General features: G+C 43.7%; 1 protein-coding gene across 2 annotated transcripts in view; it reads left to right on the plus strand.

Annotated features, from left to right (window-relative positions):
* GALC (galactosylceramidase) overlaps nucleotides 1–17635 on the plus strand; it is a 151585-nt gene that overhangs the window by 96161 nt on the left and 37789 nt on the right. Inside the window, exon 17 of one of the 2 annotated variants that reach the window (XM_086709077.1) lies at nucleotides 5714–5737. The exons of the other annotated variant lie outside the window; for it this stretch is intronic. Within the exon in view, the coding sequence (XP_086565203.1) occupies nucleotides 5714–5722 (9 nt within the window). The 3' untranslated portion in view covers nucleotides 5723–5737. Of the gene's footprint in view, nucleotides 1–5713; nucleotides 5738–17635 lie in introns of those variants that run through there. 2 annotated transcript variants of the gene reach the window in all.

A 17635-nucleotide genomic window follows, 5' to 3' on the forward strand; every position in this document is an offset into this window, starting at 1 on the left:
AACAGAAAAAGAAAAGCGTGAAAAAGTCGGAACAGCAAAACGATGGAAGACTGTGGGTCAGGACCGGGCAAGGTGCCAGAGCTTCCCATAAAGGAACAAATATATTTAGAAAGTGGCAGCACCTTTTGACATTTGCTAAGTGATTTTGATGATTGACTTTTCAATTGGGTTTCTGTAAGTAAGCAAAGGAGGGGTTACCAGGGAAAAGCAATTTTCCCAATGGGAGTATAAAATCCTTCAGCCTAATGAAATGTTTTCTCTGGTTTAGAGATAACAACCCACTTTTGGGTTTTATGCCTAATATTGATTCTTTGTGTATTTTTTATAGAAGCCTTGATGAAATTCAGTTAATTGTATTTTATTAGACTGAGAGATTGTCTTTTTTAATATTCTCTAGTCCTCCTCACTCGTGACTCTTCCTTCTGTCTCTCTGCTCCCTATCAATAGTTTAACTTTGATGGATGATTTGTGACAGTTGGAAAAAAATAAAATAAAACTCTCGCTCTACCTTTTTGATCTGCTTCCAGTTTGCGCAATTGCAAAAGCTCTGAAAAGGCCAAGTTTCTTTAAGCGGTAAGATGCTGAAATATGGTCATTAAATCCTGATGGGTTTTTCATTCTGCATCCCATAATTTTAAGGAGACCCAGTTTCTGAAATGCTTGGATAAATGCAGAAAGTATAAGAGGGTGGAAAGGAGGTCTCAAGGCAGCTTTTGAATCTGTGGGACACTGAGTTTATTTACAAACACTGCAAGAGCTCATAAATTATCAGGGGCTGCCGTACTAAGAAAAGCAGACCCAGGAACAGAACATGGCAGGTTTGGGGGTCTGAGCAGCTTGGTGGCTGGTGATGGGGGCTTCTGTGGCTTCCCCCTGTTTACGTCTTGGGTGTTTTATCTGGCGAAAGCATTATCTTGAGAAAACTGCTTTTGCTCTTGGGCAATAAGGTGACTTACTTCTCGGGATAGAGGGTCTCATCAAAGAATTTGGACAAGAAGAGTTAGTGGTTTGTGGAAACTGTAATCTTTATTGACTGGGGTGGGCATGGAAAGCAGAATTAAAATGAGAATTGAAAAAGGTTCGGATTGATTTAAACCCAAAGAATAGTGAAAATGAAAAATAAGAGAGAGGCAGGATATTATAGTGCTAATAGTTCTGCCCCAGGATACTTGGATTTTGGTCCTGGTTTTGTGACTTAGAAGCCATGTGTCCTTGGGTAAGTCACTTAAATTCTCTGAGCTTCAGTTTTCCTGTTTGTGAGATGGGTTTTTTTTTGGTGGGGGGGGGGGTTGCTCATTATGGGCTGGGGGAAGAACATCACATGTGTTATCTAATTTAACCATCTCAAGAACCTTATGAGGCAGGAAGTATGATTGTTATTCGAAGATACAGGTAAGGACACTGAGACACGTCGGAGGTTGGACATTTCCTGAGTCTGTGACAGGGACAGGATTTGGAGACAGGCTGTTTAAGGCTAGTGTGTGAAAGCACTGTATACATGCTACCATAGAGCCACCCTGGAGACATAATCCTTGCCCCACTTACGAGATCGTGGCACGATCCAGTAAGTTAATACTGGTGCAAAGTGTTCTATAAAATAAAAAGTCACGCCAGTGGAAGGTGGCATTGTTTTCAATTATCAGTAGGCTTCCTAGTGTTAGATGTGGTGAGTATGCCTGAGACCAGACTCAAGGGCAATGAGGCTACTTTGCATCATGGGTGCACTAGCTTCCCAGGGCTTCTGAGACAGAGTACGGGAAGCCACGTGGCTGAGAGCAATCCACTTTTATTGTCCCACAGTTCTGGAAGCCAGACATAAAGGTTTTGGCACGGCCATGCTCCCTCTCAAGGCATGAGGATGTTCCAGGCCATCCTCTCAGATTCTGGAAGCCTCAGACGTCCCTTGGCTTGTTCCTTCGCCCTGTATCTTCATGTCGTCGTCTCCCTGTGCATGTCTGTGCCCAGATTTCACCCTTTGTAAGGACAGCAGTCACGTTGGATTAGGGTCCACCCTAATGATCTCATCTTGATTGTCTGTAAAGACCTTGTTTCTGATTAAGGTCACACTGACAGATACTGGGGATTAGGACTTTAATATATATATGTTTTTTCTGAAGGTAGTGGTGGTGATGGGGATGTAATTGAACCCGTAACAGTGAGAAAGTGCAGGGATGGGATATGGAGTCAGCCACACCAGAGTCCAAATCCAGCCTCCACAATTGACGAATGCAGGCGACTGTATTAGTTTTCTACTGCGGCTGTAACAGATTACACACGTTCAGTGGCTTAGAACGGTATATGTTTACTATCTGAAAGTTCTAGAGGTCCAAAATCTGAATGGGTGTTCCTTAGCTAAAATTGAGGTGTGAGCAGGGCTGTTTGCCCAGCGGAGGTTCCAGGGAGAATCTGTTTCTTGCCTTTTTCAGCCTTCAGGAGCTGCTTGCGCTCCTTACCTCACGGCCTGGTCCCTTCCTCCGTCTTCAAAGCCAGCAAGATACTATCTTCAAATCTCTCTTGGAATTTGACTTTGGCCTTCTGCCTCTCTCTTCCATTTTTCAAGGATCCTTGTGATTCCATTGTCATTTTAAGGAGCCTTGTGATTACCATCTGGATAATTTAGTATCCTCTCCCCATGTCAAGAATTATTCTGGGGGAGTTATTCTGCCTCCCACAGTAACTATCCTAAACTCCCTCTGTTACTCAGGAATCCTCATGGTTTTATATATGTTGTTGAGAAGGTTGAGGGAAGTCATTCTCGTGATGAGCTCGGGGCCAGTGCCCAGCACGGAGTAGCAACTCATTACCTGCTAGCTGCTGATACAACATGCATGCAGGATTTTAATGGGAAGCTATCTTTTTAAGTCCTTTGGGGGACCTGGGCAAATATTTCTGAGGTTTGTACGGATCCAAAGCAAAGCATAGGTGTTCTGTTTTCTGTGTGATCAGTAACGCTACATGTCACTAACAGAGCGGGGCTGGCACCTCATTTGTGTGGCCTATATTCCATTCTTTTGGTTTTCTTTCCAAATCAAGTGGCAATTGATACAGATTATGCATGGGAAGACAGCCAATTTAAGTTGGTCATCTTAATATAGTTGACTATTCCATTTTAGGCACCTCAGTGTCTTAAGACATTAAAAATTTTGTTTTTAATGTTTACTTATTTTTGAGAGAGAGAGAGAGACTGTGCTAGTGGGGGAGGGACAGAGAGAAGGGGAGACACAGAACTGGAAGTGGGCTCCAGGCTCTGAGCTGTCAGTACAGAGCCGGCTGCGGGGCTCCGACTCACGGACCTCGAGATCGTGACCTGAGCCGAAGTTGAACGCTCAACCGAGTGAACCAGGCGCCCCTAATGCCTAATATCTAAGACATTTTAATGGCCACTGTAGCACTTACTCAATCACCTCCCAATCCCCAGCCCCGCTTTAAATTATTTTGGAGTGCTTAATGTATCTTATAGAAGCAGCCTAAAGCCATACCGATAGAATGGAATAATAAAAAATTATTGTTTTTTATAACTACAATAACAATATAAATAATTGAGCAATACTTTATAGTTTTACAAAAGGCTTTCTCATAGACTATCAAATAAATGACTGATTTGATGGTTCTACAAGCATCCTAGCGTGAGGATAGAGGTTGGCGCACTGGCCTCAGAATCAGACTGACCTGCTTTTTATTCCCACCATCACCCCTCACGAACTTTGGGATCCCAGCCAAGGCATAGACCCTCTCTGGGCTTCAGTTTCCTCATCTGTTAAGCAAAAGAAACATTGTAGTTCCCTCGTGGGGTTGTAGTGAGGATCCAGTGAGAAAAGAGCCACAAAGCACCGGGTACAGTGCTCGGTGCCTCTCCGCGATGATCAATATCGGCTGCCATTGTCACTATTATTGTAAAGAGGTGTTGAAACCGAGCTCTACCAGTTCTAATTACAGCTGTGCCTTCGAGTTGATAGAGGCTACAGTCCAAAGTGAGATGCAAAACCACAAGCAAGACTTACAAATGAGGCGGACAAGTCTTGGGTTCTGACTCACTGTTGGCCACTGGCCTCAAAGAGGTTGGAAAGATAGATGCATGGGTGGGGGATGAGGAGGGAGTTGGTGGACTATGGTGGGGTGAGCATCTTCCACAGGGAGAAGGGTGGGAGGATTCTTCTCGGGGCCAGAGGGGCTGCAAGGAATTCACCCAGAGAATGTAATATGTGTCTCTGGCAGTTTGGGCAACATGATGTACTGGTGCGCGGCTCATCTCTAGAGGCCAGAGTGAGAGAGGCTGTCTAGCTAGTTGCGACAGAAAGAAGTGAAGGAGCAATTGCCACTGCCTTGGGGCCAGCTGCCCTCCCTGCATTTCTCTAGGTAGTGAGTCTTGTGGAGCCGATGGGGGCTGTGCTGGTGAGCAGTGGGGCTGTCTCAGATGTTCGATCTTAGATGTCTTAGATCCTGATCAAGATGGCCGCCAGCAGGGGTGAGGTCCTCCCCAACTGGGAGGAAGCAGAGGTCTGGATCTCTTAGTACCTGCTGGAGGGGAAACATTGATCTAAGTCAACAGAACTACAGGAGAGAAATGCTCACCTATCGGGTGAGGACACCATGTTTCAGAGACGCAGAGAAGTACTCCTGGAGAGAAGTGGATGCTAGGTCATCCCAAGATGAGACACATTTCCTTCTCTCCCTCCCTTACACTCTGATCCAGGAGGGTCATAAACCATGATTAGCAGGTTTGAGGAGAAGGGACGAATGTGCAAGGTGGGAAAGGAGAAGTCAAACGTCATCTTGCCCCAGGCAGGCAGCCAGCCTGCTCAGCCAGCTGTGAACACGGAGAGGTTGTGAGTGAGGGCATAAAAGTGGAAAGTTTTATTTATTCCTTTGGACCCAAAGATATGAATTACCCAACCAAGACTGCTCCGATTACAGTTGACCCTTCAACAACATGGGTTTGAGCTGAGTGGGTCCTCTTATACAGGGAGTTTTTACAGTACAGTAAGTATATTTTCTCTTCCTTAAGATTTTCTTAATCACATTTTCTTTTCTTTACCTTACTTTATTGTAAAAATACAGGGTATATAATATATGTAACATACAACGTCTGTTAATCGAGTGTTTATGTTATCGGTAAGGCTTCCAGCAGATGATAGCCAATTAGTAGTTAAGTTCTGGGAAGTCAAAAGTTATACGTAGTTTTTCCACTGTGTAGGGGGTCAGCTCCTCTAACCCCTGTGTTGGTCAAAGGTCTGCTGTACTTCAAAGTGTCCAAGGGATCCTGACACTTACCCTAAATCTGGTACAGGGGCCAGAGAAATCTAGTCCCGGGTGTCTGGGTGGCTCAGTCAGTTAAGCATCTGACTTCAGCTCAGCCCATGACCTCGCCGTTCGAAAGTTCGAGCCCCACCTCAGGCTCTGTGCTGACAGCTCGGAGCCTGGAGCCTGCTTCAGATTCTGTGTCTCCTTCTCTCTCTGTCCCTCCCTCACTTGTACTCTGTCTCTCTGTCGCTCTCAAAAATAAATACACATTAAAAAAAAGTAAAAAAAAATAAAGAAAAGAAAAAGCCAGTCCCATGGAATGAACCGGAAAAGCCAGTGAAGGAAAGAACCGAAGCAGCTCTTTGATTATGTCCTACAAGTTATATTTGAGAGGCGTAGTGATTTCCTCATTATTTCCGATAATAACCCTAGGGGGTAAGTATTACTGTGAGAAAGGATAATGTCTCCACAGATGAGGTGATCAAAGCTCAGAAGGCAGGCCTTGAACCCTGGATTCCTGATTCTGCTTGCTCCACCACACCACTCTGCTCCCTCATCCTGGCAGCGGAACCGCAGTCCGTGAGGACCCTGGAGCCAGGAGCCAGAAGCGGCCACTGGAAGACCTGGATATTACATCACACTGTCTTGAATAGTAACTAAAGGGAAGCAAAAACACAGAATCTTTGACCAGTCTCTCCTTCCACATCCTGCGGCATCCATCTTGCTGAGATGATAGGAGTTGGCATGACTGAAGTCTAGGAAGCAGCCAGGTAGGGGGTCACCTCTGATCGTGACAGATTCTGACACAGAAACCTACTATCAACCTTGTATAATTCTGTCAAGGGCATCTGAAGAAGAGGAATATGTTTAGCTCAGAAACAAACAAACAGTTAGGGAGGCACATCGGGTCCATTGGTGAGAGAGGAAGTAGGTTTGTTGCCTATGATCCTGGAGGTGAGACGCAGGAAAGGGGGTTGAGTTCACAGGCAAACAGACTTGGGCTCAGCAAAATACCTAGAAGTCACTGTGTTCTTCGTGGAGCCCCACAAAACAAGGAACTAAGTAGCTCTCTTTCACCTCTGACTTCTTCTCCATGTCTCTCCTCAGACCTGGTTTTTTCTGCTACCTCTCAGTCCCTCATGAGGGACTGAGGGTGGGAATGTCCTTCTAGATGACAGTTTTGGGGGGAAAAGGGGATAGAGTGTAATTTACTTTCCTCTCAGGGGGATTACAGAAAAGAGGACAGGTTTTGGAATCACACGCCATTGGTTCCAACAGTGGCTCTGCTGCACATACGTTGGGTGACTTTAGGCCAGTTATTTAAACTCCCAGACTTAGTTTCCCCATGTGTAAAATGGAAAGAATAAACATCACCAGCATCCTAGTGTAGTTGTGAGAATTAAATGCTTATCACGGCCTGGCACCTGATGATAGCAGGCACTTATGGGAAGATGGCAGTCCCAGAGGGCACTCAGGATTGGTGTCCAGTTTACAATGCTTAGAAATATTGAGTAGAACTAAATGGTACATTCTATTCAACAAGGCAACATTACAAGTCCAAGTACCTAGTGTTGTTATTGTTTTTAAGTTTATTTATTTATTTTGAGAGAGAGAGAAGGTGTGAGTTGGGGAGGAGAAGAGAGAGAGGGGGAGAGAGAGAATCCCAAGCACTGTCATTGCAGAGCTCGGGCTTGCAGTCGCGAACCGTGAGATCATGAGCTGAGCTGAAGTCTGATGGTTAACCGACCGAGCCAGCCAAGCGTCCCCCCAAGTACCTAGTGTTTTTAAAGAAGTGCTTTGATCTTAGGCATTGATGATTCTGAGCTTTGCTGTTAATATTGTTTTTTTTTTTTTTAATCAAGTTCTTTTGTGCCAACAGAGAAGTGATAGTATATCTCATAAGGAAAACCACCAAGGGAAAACTTAAATTTTATATATTTGTTTAGTTCAACGTAATTATTTATGAACCCGAACTGGGTTTGAATTCCCATTTGGCTATTTCATTAGCTTTATGACTTTGGACGAATGACTTAACCACTTTAAACGTGTTTGCTCTCATAGAAAGGGCATTATTGTAACGGTTAAATGTGACAAAAATACATAGAGAAAAGCCTAATGGTTGCTGTGGTCTGAAGGTGTCCCCTCAAAATTCACGTGTTGAAATCCTAATCCCCAAAGGTGGTGGTTGTTAGTCAGTGAGGCCTTTGGGAGGTGCTGAAGCCATGGGTTTAGTGCCTTGCGAGTGAGGCTCCACAGAGAAAGAACAGTGTCCCTTCCACCATGTGAGGACACAGTAAGAAGGAGCCAGTTATGAACAAGAAAGGGGGCCCTCAGCAGCAGGTGGCCATGCTGGTGCCTCCATCTTGGTGCCTCCAGATCTGTCAGAAACAAATTTCTGTTGTTTTTAAGTGACCCAATCTGTGGTATTTGGTTACACCTGCCCAAATGGACTAAGACAATGGAATTATGTTTTCAAAACAATATATTTTCCGGTAACAGATTTATTCATTGTTCACTTTTAGCTGTTGAACGACTGGGTTGGGAGGCATCAGTGTGTCAAAGGTACAGAGTTGGAGAACCACTAATCAGTGGTTCTCCAGTAGTCAGAGACGAGTAATCAGTGGTGTTCTGGTCTCTATGGGTTTCCTGTTGCTGCTGTAACAAATCACTACAAACTTGGGGACTTAGCACATATTTATTCTCTTAAAGTTCTGGAAGCCAGGAGTCTGCAATCAGTCTCACTGGGCCAAAGTCAAGATGCTGGCAGAGGACCAGTTCATTTTGGAGAATCCAGGGGAGAATCAGCTTCCTTGCCTTTTGTAGTTCCTGGAGGCCCTTCTTGGCTTGTGGCCCTTCATCCATCACTCCAATCTCTTGCTTCTATCAACTCTCTTATTTCTGTGGTCCAATCTTCCTTTTCTAAGGATTCTTGCAATTACGTTGGGCCCACCTGCATAGCCCAAGATCATCTCCCCCTCTCAAAGTCCTTAACTTGTTCACATCTGCAAAGTCCTTTAAGCCATTTGAAGTAATGCTCACAGGTTCTGGGAATTAGGATGTGGACACCTTGGGGGACCTGGTAGAGGGCGATTCTTGTACAGGTTGGAAGCTTCTTTAGGAGCGACCTGTAGGCACTTAGAATCTGTGACCGCAAATGAAATACAAGAGGGAAAAAATGTACTTGTTAAAATGAAAGCATTTTCCTCTTCTTCTCTGCCCTGGGCGATCATGTTTCATCCCAACTCAGCAAACCTTTTATCTGTAAATGCATTGTCTTGGGGTTACGTTTCATCTAATTTGTACTAATCCATGGGCTGGTTGAGCCACTCTCCTACTTTTTGGGGGCGTTCCCCCATTCTTCTGACACATCCCTTTTTTTGTAGTTGCTTGCCCCAAACTGACAGGCCTATCACATTTATATAGCACTTTTCTGTCAGCACTGTTCTAAACACTTTGTATATATTAACTCATTTAATGGGATATTCTATGATGAATATATATACTCATTTTTCAGATGGGGGAACTAAGGAGGCACCGAGAGATGTAACTTGCTCAAAATCTCAAGTGGGCATTGAGAGCATGCCTGGCTGTAGAACCCACACTTTAAACCACTAAATTCCACTACGTCTCTGCAAGACATTCTCACCAAATGGTCACTGTCTTCATAGAGCCCAGAAAGAAATGTTTTGGAGCCTGCTCCTATAGTTCTGTTCTGCTTTGTCTCAGAAACAAACAAACAAACAAACAAACAAACAGCAAACAACAAACAACAAAACAGAGAGAGAAAAGAAAGGAAAGAGACTGAGAGAAGCTCTCATTGACTTGATCTAGAAGTCGCCCCAGCCCATGGGTATGCAACATGCACGTGGGTGATACCACAAGCAAGCAGTTCACATATTTCATCGTCCAGCAGTTAAGCTAGTGCCAAGCAGATGTTGATAGAAGGATTTCGGAGAAACATCATAAAGTGATGATTAAGCTAAAAAGAATTTGAATGGTAAAAACTTAGCCTTAAATCTATAAATTTATGACTACTCTGTGCATTTGTGTAAAAAATCAGTCCTAAATCTGTAGCCGTGCTGAGGACTTGGAAAGACAGAATGGGTGGAGTGGGGAGAGGTGATGGTGTTTGTCCCCTCCCACTCCCCCACTTTGGCGGACCTCCACTCCCAGCGTAGAGGTGACAGGAAGTACAGGATGGCAGACTGCACAGTGGGTAACAATCTGGGTTCTGGGCCAGACTGTCTGTGTTCCAATTCTGAAACTACCTCTTATTAGCTATGTAACCCCGACAGTGCTTACTGAACTTTTCTGTGCCTTAGTTTACTCAGTAGAAAATGAGCCTAATAATAGTACCAACCTTAGGGTTTGTTAAATGGGCTAATACCCATAAAGTCATTTGTCTCCCATGTAAATACTCTATACATGTTAATTGCTATTATTGTCCCCTTATCATACATAATAGTCTTGGGAGAATTCCATGCGTCTGGGAAGAAGGAGATGTTTTTGTTTGGATGGAAATCATAAGGGAGTCACTCATTGAGAGAAGGAGGATATAATAAACTGTCTTAGTCAGCTTGGGCTGCTATAACAAAACACCACACTAGGTGGCTTAAATAACATTTATTTCTCATAGTCTGCAGGCTGGGGGTCTGAGAGCTGGGTGCCAGCACGGCTGGTTTCTGGTGAGAGCCTTCCTCCAGGCCTGCAGATGACCATCTTTTCACTGTGTCCTCACAGGTGGAGAGTGAGAACTCTTATCTCTCTTCCTCTCCTGATAAGGGCACTTATCCCATCACAGGGCCCCACCCTCATGACCTCATCTAGATCTAATTTCCTTCCAAAGGCCTCACCTCCAAATACCATCGCACTGGGGGTTAGGGCTTTAATATCTACATTTTAGGGGCACACTGGCATTTAGTCCATAATATTGGCAAATGGAAAACTTAAGAAGACGGTTTCAGATTGTGGAAATTGCTGTGAAGAAAAGGTTTTATAAGAATGGGCTCATTTGTGCCTGGAATTGGTGGGACAGGGAACCCTACTCCAATTGGGTGCCCAGGTAGGCTGCTTTGGCCAGGATCTGAGAACAGAGAGACCAGGCAGGAGTATTGAGGCTGTGGCAGCAGGAGGGCAAAGGCCTTGAGATAAGAAAGAGCTTGAGTGTTGGGGAGACAGCAGCATAATAAGTCCAGTGAGGCTGGAGGAAATGTATAGGGAAGCATGTGGTAGGAGGTAATGTCTGGGAGATGGGCAGGGGCTAGTGCGTGAATGACAGGGACGGGGGTTGAGTCTAAGCACGGTGGGAAGACATTGGAGGATTTTAGCCAAGTGGAGACATGCTCTGATCTGTGTTTCAAACTTGATGTTGTTGTGCTAAGTGCTGTAATTTACGATTTGCATTATTACTATGGATAGACACATTTATTAAGTACTTACTGTATGCCAGGCATGTGTTGACCACTCTGCACACATGTGATACGGAGTAAACTGGAAATTTCAACAGAAGCACTAGGACACTTTGGATATGAAATTCCAACGTGAGATGTCAGAACATATGCAGATGTTTAAGGGTGCAGGCATTAGATGGTGGGAAAATCTCCCCGTAGGATATAAAAGGGTAAAGAGCGTGGGTTTGTGAATAGGATTTCTTTGGAGGCAGCTGGTGCCAGATCCCTCCCAATGTACCCCCCCCCCCCCACTTAAAGGGCTTCAGTGAGACCACTTACAGAGTGGGTTGTCTGCTTGTCATTTGGGGGGCATGCTGAGATGGGGTCTGACATGGGAGAGTGGGCAGGAGGGAGGAGAGGCGAGGTGAGGGAGAAGGTAGTAGGGAAGTAGGTCAAAGGTATATGAATGGTGAGCTGGAGGTGCAGACTGGTCAGGGGCTGGGGTCATTTAAAAGGAGATTGCCCAAGAGGATCATGTAGAGGGACTGAGTTCCTTATGGGATGGACACTGGCTTGGGAAAAGGAGAAGATCTGAAGACAAGTCAAAATGTGATTGTTGTCTAGAACCGGACCTTCCAATTTCTGAATTGAGACTGTATTTGAGATGTGATTTGAGGACATTTATGATCTAAGGTGCACGTGTTATGGGCCGTGCTTCAGACAGACTTCTACCAAGTACAAAGAAACAACATCCCCCCCCCGCGCCCCCCCCAATGACATCATAAAGGGAAGTGTTGAGTTTTGATTCTAACCCCTGAAAACCTCTCCAACGTTACTAGTTATAGATATTTTATGGAAACTTCTCTGAGGTGGGTAATCTCATTCCCGTGGAAGAGGTGAAGAAGTTAAGGCTTAGAGAGTTTCCACTAATCAGAAGGAGGCCATAAAATTCGGAGGGAACCAAACAGGGTTTGAACCCAGAGCTTCTCTTAGTCTCTGCGCCATGCTGCTGAGGAAGCAATAAAGGACCCTGCCATGGCAGTCTGACCGTGAACTGTTGGAAATAGCTCATGGGTGGTGGGTTTTTATTTATTTATTTTTTTTAATAAAGAAGGCCAACACATCAAGTTGAATTTTTCATCTCTCGGTTGAAGATTGGCAAAGCTCCCCAGAATGAAGCGGGACTTCGGACCCACAGTTCAGGGTATCTTTGCTGGCATGTTACGAGAAGGCAGAGCTGGGTCTTCAGGAAGACGAGGAACATGGGGGTGCTGCTTTCTTCCCACCTCCCCACCGACCCTCTTCCCCTGCTGGTGTGTGCTCCCTGCTGCTAGCTTCAGAACTCGAAGTTCAGGGCCGGTCCTGGGGGCTGTTCATCAGGGCCTTCGTCTTGTGGACAATGTGCTGAGCTTTGCAGGCTGGGGGAAGTTCATAAAACTGCAGAGCCCTGCTGGAGAAGTGAGGAATTGTACTTTTCAGAGGGGCTCTCAGGTACCCCTGAAGCATGGCCTGTCAGCCTCTCTCTGCTGTTCCGTTACCTTTCTCGGGGAGCGTCCCGAAACCAGCTTCATTTGCGTGCACCACCAACTCCAGTAAAGCCGTTGTTAAACACCCATTGTTAGGATCATGACTATCAGATAAATAAAATACTGCTGTATATTCAAGCATGGCCTTTACAGCATTATATTAAAACAATAAATCAAGTATCACGGACTCAGCGTTTGAGCCAGCTTTTATTGCATTATTCCATTCTCTCCATTATCCAGCTTTAAAATCCCTCCCCCTGCATTTATGATTTTGAAACATTACATCAGTTATGTCCCCATGGCACTTTAATCTAATCCAAAACTTTAAGGGGGTAGGTAAGTGTTTAGGACACCGGGCCAGGCTCTGATCATTTTATGAAACCGTTGTTTTATAGAAGAACATTACCTTTATTACCACATTCTATGGTGTGTTTGGGGGGACAATCTGGTTACAATTACAAATAGCATTTTTTAAGAGCTGCAGTAGAAAGGCCAGCCATTTGAAGATGAGATACGGCTTCCTCAATGGGTCGTAGCATATTGGTGCAAGATGTCAAAAGGAAGCACGTCGATACCTCAGCCTGGCGCTTCTCCCCGGGGATTTTACGCTCACTATTGGTGCAGGTGGTTCCAATGGAAACACCTGACTTGGTTCTGAGCCCTGAAGTGCTGTTAGTAATTCATAGCACAATCGTCACCTATATCAAAGAGAGCCTTTATGTACTGGCTAATGCGGTTTGTTAAATTCACCCCAAACGAACTGGATGCCATTAAACCTTTAGAGTAATGGATTCTTTCTTCCAAGATGGGAGGTCAGACTCCTGGGGGAGGGACTACATTCTGCCCCTTTGCTTCCCCACTTCTCAGGGAAGAAATGGGTGTCTCTTTCCATCAACTTCAAGCTGGTACCAATATCCATGTTTGCTGTTCCTCAATACGCGTTCCTTTTATTTACTTTGTCTTGCGGAGATAGTGCATAGATAAAAACGTCTTTAAACAATAACCCAAACTCTGTCAGGAGGATACTGTTTAACATTCAAGTGGCCTGTCTTTCATATGAGCCTCTGGGAAGCCAATAAATGTCAAAGAAATGTCAGATTGTGTATGTATTTATTGGGCCCATAGTGCGTTTCTGAGGAGGCTTTGTGGCATTTGGTTATCCCATTCTTTGAAGGCGTCACACAGAGTAGGTGCCATAAATACATCAAACGAATTTCAGCATCCACCTCTGTATACTCCACGGTCCAGCACTAGAGTGTGCGAGGTTCTTCTCCCTTGGGGGTTTGCTTTGCCAGATGATTCTTTTAGCTCTGATATCAAAAGTAAGTGGGCAGACATGTCCCCACAATCAGTAAAGGCCCACGTTTGGATGGTGTTTGATGTTCCTCTCCCTTTTGGTAGAAACCTTTTAATGTTGCATGGAAATAAGCTGCCGGGATTTTTAGCAAATGCTTGGTGGGCGAAGGAAGGTAGGCGGGGAGTGGGCGCTGTGGAAGAAAAGTGGGATGACCATTGGCATTAGCAGCGGGTATGAGCAGGGCTTTCAAGACCCCTCTGGCCCCTACTAGGAAGATGCATCTTTCTCTCTGCACCTTGTACAGGAAGACCCCTGAGTGCCTGGCCTTTCTGAAGCAGCGTGGCCTTCGAGAATGGAGTTGAACTCACAGGCAGCCAGCTTGGATATCTGTCTTTCTTCTCTTTAGCAAAACTGGAAGAGAATGTGGCAAACTTCTCATGAAAAAGCTGCATCGATCTGAGAAATAAATTATTTATTTTTTGATTCCTCTTCCTACACCCATTCTCTCAAACGACCTGAATTCTACAGCCCCAATTTTTCCTCTTCTTTAAAAAAAATTTTTTTTTATGTTTATTTATTTTCAAGAGAGAGAGACACAGAGTGCGAGTAGGGGAGGGGCAGAGAGAGAGAGGGAGACACAAAATCTGAAGCAGGCTCCAGGCTCTGAGCTGTCAGCCCAGAGCCCAACATGGGGTTTGAACCCATGAACCGTGAGATCGTGACCTGAGCCGAAATTGGGCGCTTAACCAACTGAGCCACCCAGGCACCCCCAATTTTTCCTTTTCTAATCTTAAGAAACCCAACGTTTCTGAAGTGCCCACTATGTGACTGGCACGGTGCTTAGCCATTCACACTTATGTTATCTCTAGATAGGCCTGCAAGGCACGTGGAGCCTATGGTGCCATTTGACTCATGATAAAACTGAGGGTCTGGTTGGCCTACGTAACCTAACCTGCTCAGTGCCAAAGCAAGGGTTTGAACCCAGGTTTTTCCTGGCTTCCCACCTATTACCTCAGGGCAATGCCCAGAAGATACCAGCTCCTGACTTTTGGGGCCGTTCTAAACAAATATAAATATCTGGGCAATGTATTCAAAGCTGTTCAGTTCTGAGGTCCATCCAGAAGCAGAATCCTTACAGAGGTCTTTAAACCACACCCCCTGTTTGTCCGACAGGTTTTTTTTTTTTTTTTTAATAGGAGATGGAATCCCAGTCTTTTTACCAACACGTGTTATACAGAAGAGGCAAAGTCAATCATTAGTCAATGCATTTGAAGGCAAAAAGGATGGGGAGTGGGGTAAGTTGAAATTGAGAAGAGTTTGGCTAACTCTAGTAATTCCGTTGTACGTTACTTATTTGAAGCCTTAAAACAAACAAACAAAGCAGAGTCTTGAATGTACAGATTATCCAGGAAGAGCATTAAACACAGTGATGCCAAGAAGTTAAAGGCTGGGCATGTCCTGTGTGTAGAACACACTAAAAGATTTCAAAGATCTTTTTAGACTGTCTCTCTGGTAATAAAAAGAGGGGGGCTGAAGCTACACATGGGCAAAGTCATGTTTGTAGAAGAACTTTGGAATTTTGCGAAGAAAACTTCTTTGGAAGGAGACTCCATCAATTTAGTTTTATTGTTAGAATCACCCTTTACTCCCCCTTTGATAAACTGCCCTCATTTGTTGTTTCTCTCTCTTGTCTATCATGAAACGGTTTTGCAGTTGAATCCACCTGCAGATTGTTCTTTGGTGTGGCCTCCTCCAAGAGCTCTCAACCTCTTACCCGGCAGGCATTCATTCAGGTCCTGAGCTAGACATTTGCTTCTATGTCCTCCTGAGATATTCCTCCCTTCAAGAATTCTAGTGACCACACTAAAAGGAGCATTCTTCACCCTAGAAGACAAGGGATACTTTCTGGCCTTTTCTCTGGAATTGCACTAATGGCAAATTTGGTGCCAAATACTCAGTGAAATTGTTAGACTTAGAAGAATCTTAATAATTTGGACCTCACCGATGTAGAATGTATTCCAAGTCAGACATGTGCTTGAAAGGTTACATTCATTGCTATTAAAAACTAGGCTGCATAACACATGCTTGATTTCCCCTGAGAAAACATTTTTGAAAGTTCATTTGACACCTATTTCCATATCAATAATCAATGTGCTGCTTACTGATAATTTAAATCTGATTATTAAAACAAATCCAGAAGGAAATTGACTTGCCAATGTGTAGTGATCCTGTTTTGGCTAGAATATATAGTTGTACTTAATAAGCTTGCGTATCTTTGAATATCCAGTAATTCAGGACTTTGACCAGTCTTGGTCAGAATTAATCTAATTAATGAGATTTTTCTGTATTTCAGTGTTGACAGCTTCCTTTTCATATATTTAAATTATATTCAATAATTTTTATTCCTAGAAATAAAAACAGATTACACAGGGCTTTTGGAAATATTGACAAATGACAACCCTGTAGTGTTTAGTAAGGAAAATTGTAGTTTTTAAAAATGTTCCTTTTGTGAGAGAGAGAGAGAGAGAGAGAGAGAGAGGAGGGGCAGACACACACACACACACACACACACACACACACACACACACACAATCTGAAGCAGGCTTCAAGCTCTGAGCTGTCAGTACAGAGCCCGACATGGGGCTTGAACTCACAAGCCATGAAATCATGACCTGAGCTGAAGTTGGATGCTTAACTGACTGGGTCGTCCAGGCACCCTGAAAGTTGTAGATGTTTTGAAGCTCATTTCTTCATCTTGGCCAGTATCACAGGTTCATGATGGTTGATTTTATGAGTCAACCTGACTGGGCCATGGTACCTAGATAGTTGGTCAAACATTATTATAGATGCTTCTATGAAGGTATTTTTGTTTGATGAAATTAACATTTAAATTGTTAGACTTTGAGTAAAGCAGATTACCTTTCGTGATGTGGTGGGTCTCATCCAATCAGTTGCAGACCTTAATAGAACAAAGATTGGTCTCTGAGCAAGAAAGAATTCTGCCAGCAACTCTTCCCTAAGTCTCTAGCCTGCTAGCCTACCTTGTAGATTTTGGACATGCACCTCCATGATTACATAAGCCAATTCTTTAAAATAGATCTCAACCCCATCCCCCAAATATACATACATCTATAGATTTAGATATAGCTCTAGTTCGTTCTCTGGAGAACCCTGACTAAAGAGACTTTTCAGAATATTAACTGTCTGAGAAAGTACCCAGCATCATGCTTGGCACGTTTTAGAAAATGATTGTTTTAAGCTTTGTATGTGTGGGGAGTTGGCCGGCTTTAAGGTCTGATGCAGAATGCCATTTAATGAAGTTTGTCTCTATTTTCTGTTTGATGCTTGTATCGTATTTAGCACAATGGTAATGGTGAGTAAACATATGCAAGAATTTTGTAGAACACCTGGATGAGAGAGGGCAAAGCAGTCCAATGGCACAAAACCAGAGAGAAAATAAACTTTTATTTTGTGGCAGGATTCCATGCACAGAAATGGTTTCAGGCAGTTTCTAAATGTCACGCTTAAACTAGCACATGTGAAAAGTGGGAGAGAAGAGGTTGTTGAACTTAAATAGAAGATGTTAATTTTTTTATGTGTTTAAGGGAACTTTGGAGTATTTATACAAGCACAATTGGCCTCCAGTGGATAGTTCAGATAATAAGAGAAATTCTGGTTTTTGTGCAATCAACTAATAAAATGTGTAATGTTCGTTTTATGAAATAGTATTTTTTCTTCATGAAGGTGATGCATTAGAAAACATAGACAATTTGGCAAATATAGAAAGATACAACATAGGGTGGGAATCACTTTTAAAAGATGATCATTATCCATATTTTGGGGTATTTTCTTTCTGTCTCCCCCCTTCCCCAAGTCTTTCTTAGTGTTTGGAATTTACATGGTTGTATTATGTTATTATATATAAAATCATTTGTATTTCTTTTTTTCTGTTTATATAAAATAAATATTTATTGAAAATGTATGGAAGTGTTGCCACTTGTCCAAGGAGAAGTTAACCTCCCTAGAAATCAGAAAAAAGACTGTAAAAATTTAAAAGGAAAATCTTATTACTGTTAGAACATTTTTTTCCTTCCTGGGTAGTTGTTAGCATCTCTGCGAGTTTCTCTGGGCTATAAAACCGCAGTGGTATTTCAAAGGGGAGCGGTCCAGACTAGTGGTCA

The sequence above is a fragment of the Puma concolor genome, chromosome B3 (genome assembly GCF_028749965.1).
Source record: "Puma concolor isolate L17-30 chromosome B3, mPumCon1.1.hap2, whole genome shotgun sequence".
NCBI lineage: Eukaryota > Metazoa > Chordata > Mammalia > Carnivora > Felidae > Puma > Puma concolor.